Below are 10,851 nucleotides of genomic sequence, written 5' to 3' on the forward strand. Positions count from 1 at the left end.
TTTTTAAAATTTCAAGAATGAAAATAACTTATATCTGAACTTTCAAAAACTATTTTAATTATAAATAATTTTTTTACATATCAAGTGACACGTAATATGTTAGATGTCATTGACCTGACACGTTAACTAATTATCTTGTCATCTTATAATACGTGACATTAACCTACTATATTATCATATTACATGGCATTTAACATAATATATTATCATCTAATTAATCAAAAGACCAATTTAACTTATATTTTATCTTTCAAAAACTAATATTAATAATTTAATATCACAAAAAAAATATTTTGAAGAGTAATTTAAAGAATAGGAAATTTGACTATTAACCCGACCATAATTCCAATAGCTCCTCCCTCTCACTGACGTCGTGGCTCTCCTCTCACCGACTCTCCCTTTCATTTGCTTCTTGACACTGTTTCAGAGAAGGTGCTACTCTATCCACTGCCCTAGTATTTTCCATTAAATTTGAGTTTGTAGATTTTTCATCACATTTATCAATTTTGTCAGTTTCAGTAGATGGAGTTTGCAGTTATTTCTTGGTTTCTGATGTATGGTTTCTTTGGTTAAGTGATGTTTTATTAGGGTTCTGATAGTCTAAATAGTTGAATTTCTGAACTTTGTTTACAATAAAAGTCATGTAATTCAATTGTTAAGTGTTAATATATCCTGGTTCTGAGGTGATAGAAATAATTTGGGGGTAATGTAGAAGGTTTGATTTTGATTATTGGTGTCAAATTTTTTTCAAAAATAAAAATAAAAATAAAAAAGGAAAAGATATTATTATAAAATGAATAAATAGATTATAAGTGACATGCTTGGGAATTGGGGTTTTCTATGCAAACCTCTTGTATATGCAAGAAATTGTGGTGATCATGTAACTTGAATGATATGGCTAATAAAAATGAAACCTGAATTGGTCACACGTGCTTCAAAGACTCAAAGGTTGATAAAATCTGCACAGAAATGGGAAAGAAAGAAAAAGCAAAGGAGAGAAGAGAAAAGAGGCTACAAGAGATACAACATCTGATGACTGTTCCCTACTCCGATGACCAGAGGTTTGATTTTTCCTGCTATTTTCTTTCCTACCCTGAGTTTAGAGATTTTTTATTATGCAATTAACTTTCTCTTTTTTTATTCATGATTGTTTATTTAATTATGTCCTTATAATTTAGAAGTTTGTAATTGGGTCTATATACTAGATAAAACAACTAGTATCTTTCAGAAAAGAATGCATAATTCTAGAATATTCCCTTCTAGAATGTAGCATAAATCCATCCAACATCAAACATGAAAACAAATATTTCAAGAATATTTCATATATATATATATATATGGTTTCGCAAGGATCTAATGTAAAATTTTTATATAGCACAGGGACTCAATTAAGATCGTTTAAAACTATAAAGTTCTAATTGAAAATTTGGTGAAGCTATAGGGACAGACAAAGTAATTAAATCTTTTTATATTCATAGCTGTGTTTACAATGACAGCTCCCACTGAATTGGGTTACTAAATTCATATTACTTTACACTTTCTGTTCACTTTCAAATTTGCCACTATGTACAAGTTTTGTGTATCTTAACTAAGTTATTTTGGTGGCAAAAATAGGCTTAAACAATACTCTCTAGTGTTGCTTTGGTTTAACTCCTGCAATTTCTTTTCGTAGCAAATTGGATTTTAGCCTGTTTTATCCTTTCTTTGTTGGAAAATAGTCAACAATGTGCATAACGCATAAGCTAATTATAATTTTCTCAGATATTTGTTATTACTATTGTTGTTATTGCACCCGATTTTAAGATGTCATTATTGATTGATTGGGTTCCTACTTCCTAATGGAAGTTTCCAAATTAACCTTAGTTCATCCACATAGCATTTTCAAAGGTAGAAAGCTACAACTAATTTTATATAGGACCATACATCGCCCTATTGCTTGCCATATACTGCCAATCAATAATTATATTGTCTGGGATTTGCAGAGCATTGTTAAGGTTCAAGTTTATGATTATATAACTAGCAAATCAATCAATCAATGCTCATGGGTGCACATTTTGTTAACTAAACCCAAAAATTGTTTTCAAGTCAAGCTCTTAAGTATGTGCATAACTTTTCCTTGCCAATTAAACGAATCATTCCCTTTGTCACCTCAAATTCACAAGAGAATGCCACCTCTGCTTCTTTCCTATTTGTTTCATGCTTCTCGCTAGACCTTTAGTCAAGCTTGGTTGATGCCTATTCTATGGATGATAATCCCAAAGTGAAAACGAACTTTAAATTGAAAATCTCACTCGATAATGTCAAGTTTCAGTTTCCGTTTTTCATTATTTTCTTGTGGGACCCATGTTGGGGCCATCATGGCCACCTTCTCAGTCATTGGCAGAAATCTGAAATTGACATTTCCATCATTGATTGGGTTCTTTTGTGAGAACCTTTACCCATCAATGTTGCTAATGTACCCATGACATGGTCAAGTGGTAATGAGATCCTCCAAATCAAGGTTACGAAAATCGCATGCTTTCCCATAGATTTCCATTTCCATGAGTTTGCTGGTGCTTGCTGTCCCCGTTCCCTCCTCTACGCCGGTTGAGGCTCCAGTTGGTGGAATCGCCATTGAAGATATTCAAAACATGGACTTGCTGCACTTCCAACTGCTTCAGATTTGACGTCACATAAGAGGCAGAAACTGGCTGGATGCATGAGAGACACTAGCTACAACCCATAACCTCCAATTCCTGCGCCTCCCTTGAGCCCTCGACACCCTTTCAACTTCAATTTCATTCGTGTTTGTTAGTCAGTCACAGTGCTACACCCATCACATTCTGCTGCCTCTCTTTTTTGAGTTTTGCGCCATTGTCACCAGTGATGCTTCCAGCTCTGGTGATGCGCTCTGTTGTTGATGCTTGTACCCCTGCTCCCTGTTGGATTGGTGTTTGTTCCTCTTCTATCTTTTCTCCGTCTGCTGCTCTATTTTTCTTGGCTTATTCCTTCTAACTTCGGTTTTATTCCTCTTCAACGTTTTTAATTTTCATTTTTTTATTTATCTTTTTTTTCCTTAACAACAGAGTGGCTTAGTAGTGAATTGTGGAGTAGTTCTCTGTTTTATATCATTTTATATTGTTTTCCTTAAAAGTTGAAATTTGAATGTGTGAATAATAAATTGTTGCTTATTGAACCTGACTAAGTTGTTGTCCTTGATTAATATTATGGCAAAATTGCATAATGTTGATATTTTTGACACATTTAAACTCAAACCTCTAGTTATATTGCTAGTTATGTCGTATTATATGACACATAATTTATATTGATATATTTATATATTCATAGAATCTTACTATCTATTTTTCGATCTTGCGGTTTACGGTTTTAAAATCATCTTTCTGATTTTACGTAAAATCTTGATTTTCGCTACCTCAAATTGAAAATATTTACTTGATTGTGTCCAATGTGGATTTATATCATTGATTAGATTTTATTGTGGGACCCATGGCTAGGCTACCTTGTCAATTGATGGGTGTGAATCTAACACTTGACGACGTTTTAGAGAATTTCTCAAATGAGAGGATCCATTTCAAAGTCAAAGTATATCCTCAAGATTCTTAAAAGTTGGAGTCATCTAGATGTGGATGCTATAATTTTGTATGTGCAATTTTTTTCCTCTCTATATATTCTGTTATGAAGTAGTTATAAATTTTCACAATACAGGCTTTGTTCTCTTTATTTAGCAAGCATGTGGTAATTTTTGTTCAGCAAATTTCTTGACTATCATTATTGTTTCATCTTTGAACCATCCATACATTACAGATTTGCTAAGCGATCTTCTATACCCCTGTTCTAAACTTAGTCCTTTTTTTAATGCTATTGAAGGTGGTGGTCCAAGGAAACTGTGGCAGTGGTTACTGGTGGAAACAGAGGGATCGGGTTAGAGATTTGCAGGCAACTTGCCGCTCATGGAGTGACTGTTATACTGACTTCTAGAGATCCCGGTGCTGGGCTTGAGTCAATAAAATTTTTGAGTGAAGTTGGCCTTAGCCTGATTTATCATCAACTTGACATTCTAGATTTGTCATCAATCAACCGGTTTATTGAGTGGTTGAAGGAAAATTATGGTGGTTTGGATATTCTGGTCAGTTTCTAAACATGGTTTCTTTTACATTTTTTCTGGCTTTTTAAACCGAATTAATGCTTGCTACTGAGATCTACATGCCAGTTTAATCCATTTAGGTTGCTTCTGCCTTCTTTTTCCTCATTTCATTGAAATTTTCTAGGAAGCAAGTAGAATACAGTTTAACACATTCCTTATTCATGTGATCTAAGCATTGTCAACCGCAGGTGAACAATGCTGGCATTAATTTCAATCTTGGGTCTGATAACTCAGTTGAAAATGCCCGTAAGGTTGTTGAAACAAATTATTATGGCACCAAGAGTATGATTGAAGCCATGATTCCACTGATGAAACCTTCTGTCGTCGGTGCTCGTATCGTAAATGTTAGCTCTCGTCTAGGGCGCCTAAATGGAAGACGCAATGTAAGTTATAAAGGCTTTTCTATCGTGCTCCCTAAAAAGATATTGTAGCATTTTTCATTTATTACTTTTCACATAATAATTAAAATTGTTTTAAGATTTCAAGTCTTTAGTTCTTTCGGTTGTGAGTACTCCCATGGTTCCACATATGAAACATACTGTTACAACATATGGAGCATGGACACACCAACCAAGTGAGATGTTTATGTGTCTGACATGTACCAGTGTCCATTACTCAGAAGTTACTCACGACACATACCATTTGTGCTTCTGTATTTGACCAAATATTTTTTTCGTTTCTTAATTCTAAAACACTTGAAATACAAATTGGAAATGGTGTCAATAGTGTTCAAAAATGCTAATATTGGTATCATAAATATTGACAGTACTGAGAATATTGGTAATTTGACATTTATAAATGTTTCAATACTGTATAAATCTTGTAAATATACATATACTTATTTCTTGCGTCTATGTCATCTGATTTTAAAGATTTGGTGTGTGTTTCCTAGGTTACAGCAGCTCCCACTATGGCTTTTGGTAGTTTTCAAACTGATTTAAATTTGTTGAATGGCAGAGGATCAGCAACGCAGCTTTGAGGGAACAACTGAGTGATGTGGAGTCTCTTTCGGAGGAACTAATCAACACGGCTCTATCCACATTTCTCCGACAAGTCGATGATGGAACTTGGGCATCTGGTGGGTGGCCTCAAGTGTATACTGACTACTCTCTGTCAAAACTCGCAGTCAATGCATATACAAGGCTTATGGCGAGGAAACTTTCTGATCGCCAGGAACATGAAAAGATTTTTGTTAACTGCTATTGCCCAGGTTGGGTGAAGACTGCTCTTACTGGCTATGCCGGCAATAATACCGTCGAGGAAGGAGCTGATACTGGTGTGTGGCTAGCCCTTCTTTCCCACCAACCAATTACTGGGAAATTTTTCGCTGAGAGACGAGAAATCAACTTTTAAGGAATCAGATAAGTAAAATTTCTGGCAAGCACCTTTCCTAGACCATTTGGCCATAGCTTCTGGCATTGGATCCAAAACTCTAATTGTCAATCCTTTCTCCTTGTAATTCTCCTTTTTTCTTCTTCCATGTCATTCTCCGGCGGCGCTCCAACTCCACGCACCTGATACGTGGATATGTACTCAGTTAGCGAAGAATAACTTGACGGTGCATTTGTTGGAGGTCGTCGTCATCGAATGTACGGTCAAGTTACTCTTCGTCACCTTCGACGGAAATCCCCCCAGAGTACATATCCACCATGACGTGTATCTGGTGCATCTGCATGGTGGAGTTGGAGCGCCGCCGGAGAATGACATGTGAGAATAGGAGAATTACAAAGAGAAAGGATTGGCGATTCAAGTTTTGGATCTAGTGCCAGAGGTTGTGGTCGAATGGTCCAGGAAAGGTGCTTGCTGAAATTGCTCTGGTGCTGAACAGACGAGCCTGTAAAGGGGGGAAGGTATGTTCTATTTGGTGGAGGGATATTGAGGCTGCATTTTTAACACTTCTCCCATGGAGAGGAGAGCTGTGAATGGGATGAGAGGATATGATAGATGATGTTGATGATGGAGGTAGGTGGCTTGATGGAGGTAGTGGCTTGATGGAGATGTGTATAATTGGGGTGATCTGATGGAGAAGGTGTACCGGGAGAAATTTTTATATAATTTTATGTTTTTTAGGGGTAATTTAGTCAAGAAAATAAGATTAGGGTAGGAAAGGACCGTTTTAAAATAATTTCAACAATAAGAACAATTTTGAATAAAAAGACGATAAAGACGATTTCGATTTTCACATATAACCGTAAGGACCAAAATAGTTTTTTTTTTTTTATATTATTTAAAAAAATACTTGGAGGAAATTTTCGTTGAAAGAGCATGCAATCATAGAAACGTTTGAAAAATGGTTGTTTTCCTTTATAATAGGAATGTGATACCAGGGAAAAACGAAAAGTATACATCACCTTTCAAGGGGAAGAACAATGTCTTAAAAAATTGAACTGTAGATTAAATTGGTATTACTTTTTTTTTTGGTCTTCCTTTTATAGGTTCAATAATTTGATCAATAAAATGAATGACTTGAAACAGTAGCTGAATAAAAAAGTTTGAACTATAGATGTTATCAATGTACGTTGCAACTAATTCAACTGAGCGTTTAAGTGTACTTCTTGGCATATTGGTAGGTGAACATCGAATACAGTAAAACTCTGAAGTAGTTTAGCTAAAAAGGTGATATTAGTTGTAATAATAATATATGATAACAGTTAAAAACAATGCAGATATGAAGTGATGATGTAGGTTGTGTAAGAAATAGTTATGTATTAAATAACTTAACTTATACCTATGATAATATGACTGGGATAGGACGGTAGGTTCTATTCAGTTAACCATCTAACTTTAAATACTTATAATTTCGCTGTTTTTGTTGTTGTTCAAATACTCATGCTAGCGTTGTCCCCACAAAGGAAAAATAATTATTGCAAACTAGTGTGGTTGAGTTGAGACAGAGATTTCATTTTAAATATTATTTATATCCTGATGCAAAAAGAGTCTGGCCTAAAATGAATAGGGCCTCATTTATATGGAATTCGAATTTACCATATCAAGCGTATTCAACTTAATGAAACTCGTGTCCAATTTGTACGTCAAGAAGACCTTAATTGCACCAACATGTATCTCTACATATTAGTCTACTATTTTAAATTTAAATAAGAGATCTCAATAACTCCTAAATAAAAGAAGTAACCCCCTTATTTATTATAAGAGGATAAGTTACAAAAAGATAGCAAAGTTATCACTGCTACTATAAAAAATTCTATCATACACAGATATTTAAAAGTCTAATTCATAAAAAATGTGTCTAAAATCTTTGCTAAGTTAAGTATTAGAGTTCTATATAGGTATTATCCCTCATCTTCACTTAAAGACTTCAAACAGTTTTGCTTGCTAGAAAAGACATCGGAATTCTAATAAAACAGAATCTGAACCTCACGTTCAAATTCAAATCTTATCAGTTTCAGAAAACTTTGGAACATTAGCGCCGTTGTCGGGGAACTGTAGTTCAACACCCACTCATGGTGGATGACTACTTAGAAGATGGATACATTGCATCTGATATAGAACCCCATGAAGAAGATCAACCCAGCAACAATCGACCAATTGTCATACTCCAACATTTTGAAAGAAGGAAAGGTACTAATGACGGTAAAAATAGAAGCAATCTAGAAGGAAAAAGAATAAGTTCCGAAATTCACAGGCCTGGGGCATCCAAAGATAAAGATGCAACATAACTCATGAGGCTAGTTCACGGATATCAAGGTTAGCTAGAATAACTTGAGATAGATTTAAAGAGACAATGTGAATCTAAACGGGTCCTACAAAGAGAGGTACGATGATATATGGAGTTGGAGAAAAAACTAAAAAGATTGGAGTCCGATCTCAAGGGAAGGAGACCTCGAACTGATCGGGACACCACACCCTTAGGAAGTGAAGAACCATTCTTGGAGGAAATCATGCGAACAAAGGTTTCTAAAATCTTTAAGGGCCTTGACATGGATCTTTATGATGGTACGACTAACCCTCGACATCGTTTAAGAAATTTCAAAAGTCGTATGTATTTGGCCGATGCCTTAGATGCAACTCAGTGTAAAGCGTTCCTGGCCACATATGTAAGTCCTCCTGCAAAAAGCACTTGAAGGAGGTCTACCAAGTCGAGGAAAATGAGATATACCTGACATACCCACAATAGTCTTCACAAAGGAAGATGTGAAATGTGTGGTCCCTAAACATGATGATCCAATAGTGATAACTATGATCCTAGTAATGCTAATATTCACAGAACATTGGTAGATCCGGGAAGCTCAGCTAACATCTTGTTTAAGCTAGCCTTTGACAAATTCAGTTTAGAAAGAAAAAGATTTGAAGGCTTACACAGACAGTTTTTTTGGGTTAGGAGATTCACCCATCAGACTTATAAGGTACATTACCCTATACACAACTTTTGACAAGGGGTTAAAAATACAAACTATAAGCATCGACTACATTATAGTAGACGTAGCATCAACATATAACGCCTTAAACAGTCAAACAACTTTTACTCAACTTACCGTAGTTGTGTCAACTCCTCTTCTTTGTATGAAATTTCTACTCAAGAAGGAATATCTACTATACGAGGAGACTAGAAATTGGCTAAAAAATGTTATAACAAAAGCTTAAATTTGAGAGGACGTGCAAAAGGTAAAGAGGTCAATTGAATAGAGCTTAGAGGTGCCGAGTTTGAAAATATTTAAGACCCCAGCCTGATACAAAAGTGAAAGAAGTACAGATAGGCAACTAAGTCGGGAAGATCACTAATGTGGGAGCCAATTTAGACTAGAAGATCTTATCAAGCTCTTACAAAAGAGTTCCGACCTCTTTGCATGGAAAGCTTCTGACATACCCGTCATCCATCCCGATCTCATGTACTACAAGCTAGCTATATACCCGGGCTCCTACCCTGTACAACAACGACGATGAAAGCTCAGTCCAACAAGAGCACAGGTCATGGAGGAGCAAATACAAGTGCTCCTGGATTCTGGATTTATAAGGGAAGTAAAATACTCTTTATGGCTAGCAAATGTTGTCTTAGTAAAAAAAAAACAAAATAGAAAGTGAAAGATATGTGTAGATTGTACCGACCTCAACAAAGCTTGTCCTAAAGATCCTTACCAACTGCCGAATATTGACGTCTTGGTGGATTCAGCTTTAGGATACAAGTTTCCCTCTTTCATGAATGCTTACTTAGGACATAACAAATCCCGTTGTATGAGTCCGATCAAGAGAAGACGTCTTTCATCACTCCTAGGAACAACTATTGTTATGAGGTTATGTCTTTTAATTTAAAAAATTGAAAGGCAACATACTAGCGATTAATGAACAAGGTGTTTTCACCTCACTTGGAAAAGCTAGTGAAAGTCTATGTCGATAATATATTTGTGAAAATCAAAAGTGAAGCCAGCCTACTGACTGACTTGTCAGAAGTGTTCACTATAAGACAGCATGTGATGAGGTTAAATCCCACTAAATGCACATTTGCAGTAGAAATAGGGAAGTTTCTTGGGTTTATGCTTACCCAAAAGGGGCAATAAATTTAACTCGAACAAATGCGAAGCGATCTTGGATATGAAGAACCCAACTTGTTTGAAAAAGGTCCAATAATTGAATGACAGACTGACACCCCTATCAAGATTCTTGGCTGGCTCAGCCCTGAAGTCACTACCACGTTGCAATTCTCAAAAAAGGACACAATTTTGACTGGACTCAAGAATATGAACAAGTTTTTCAAGAGTTTAAAAAGTTCCTGAGTTAAACCCTTATATTGGCTTGACCTGAAGTTGGAGAAGAACTCGTGTTATATTTAGCTATCGCTGACAAAGCCATAGCCTTTTTCCTTATCCAAGAAGATGAAGATAGGCAGTGACCTATTTACTTTATAAGCAAGGCATTGCAAGGAGTAGAGTTGAACTACCAGAACATCAAAAAATTTTCCTACACCCTTGTTTTGGCTTCTAGGAGATTGCAACCTTATAGAAGAGAGATATTGTGGGACTAACTAACTAACCCATGAAGCATATCTTATAGAAGAGAGATATTGTGGGACGAATGCTACAATGGGTTGTTGAGCTATCAGAGTTTGGCTACAGATATAAAACTTGGACGACCATTAAGTTGCAATACCTGGCCAACTTCTTGGCAGAGTACACGAGAGAGCTGATGAGCGGATAATTTATACGCTTTTTGACATTGTTTTTAGTATGCTTTTAGTATGTTTTAGTTAGTTTTTATTAGTTTTTATTTAAAATTCACTTTTCTGGAATTTACTATGAGTTTGTGTGTTTTTTTGTGATTTCAGATATTTTCTGGCTGAAATTGAGGGACCTGAGCAAAAATCTGATTCAGAGGCTGAAAAGGGCTGCAGATGCTGTTGGATTCTGACCTCGCTGTACTCGAAGTAGATTTTCTGGAGCTATAGAAACCTAAATGGCACGCTCTCAATTGAGTTGGAAAATAGACATCTAGGGCTTTCCATCAATATATAATAGTCTATACTTTTCCCGAGATTTGATGGCCCAAACAGGCGTTCCAAGTCAGCTTCAGAATTCCCGGCGTTAAACGCCGGAACTGGCACAAAAGTGGGAGTTAAACGCCCAAACTGGCACAAAAGCTGGCGTTTAACTCCAAGAAAAGTCTCTACACATGGAAGCTTCAACGCTCAGCCCAAACACACACCAAGTGGGCCCGATAGTGGATTTTTATGTCATTTACTCATTTCTGTAAACCCT

General features: G+C 35.9%; 1 protein-coding gene across 4 annotated transcripts; it reads left to right on the forward strand.

Annotated features, from left to right (window-relative positions):
* The first annotated feature begins 354 nt into the window (after window positions 1-354).
* Window positions 355-6,333, forward strand: LOC107458870 ((+)-neomenthol dehydrogenase). 4 transcript variants are annotated; one of them, XM_016077081.3, is made up of 5 exons: window positions 355-432; window positions 968-1,061; window positions 3,868-4,126; window positions 4,333-4,527; window positions 5,102-6,333. In XM_016077081.3, the coding sequence occupies exons 2-5, from the start codon at window positions 970-972 to the stop codon at window positions 5,495-5,497; spliced, it is 942 nt and encodes a 313-aa protein (XP_015932567.1). In that variant the 5' UTR covers window positions 355-432; window positions 968-969; the 3' UTR covers window positions 5,498-6,333. The 4 variants fall into 4 exon arrangements, with proteins under 4 accessions (XP_015932567.1, XP_052108166.1, XP_052108165.1 ...); XM_052252206.1 differs by having other exon boundaries at window positions 356-432; window positions 941-1,061; XM_052252207.1 differs by lacking the exon at window positions 355-432 and adding an exon at window positions 3,495-3,639.
* Window positions 6,334-10,851: the final 4,518 nt, after the last annotated feature.

The sequence above is a fragment of the Arachis duranensis genome, chromosome 7 (assembly GCF_000817695.3).
Source record: "Arachis duranensis cultivar V14167 chromosome 7, aradu.V14167.gnm2.J7QH, whole genome shotgun sequence".
Classification (NCBI taxonomy): Eukaryota; Viridiplantae; Streptophyta; class Magnoliopsida; order Fabales; family Fabaceae; genus Arachis; species Arachis duranensis.

Excerpts from the sequence above, each read along its gene's own strand:
- LOC107458870 (XM_016077081.3), top strand. The coding sequence starts at position 970 with ATGGGAAAGAAAGAAAAAGCAAAGGAGAGAAGAGAAAAGAGGCTACAA. Across the intron at positions 4,127-4,332 it reads ATGGTGGTTTGGATATTCTG|GTGAACAATGCTGGCATTAA; the intron begins GTCAGTTTCTAA and ends TGTCAACCGCAG. Across the intron at positions 4,528-5,101 it reads GCCTAAATGGAAGACGCAAT|AGGATCAGCAACGCAGCTTT; the intron begins GTAAGTTATAAA and ends GTTGAATGGCAG.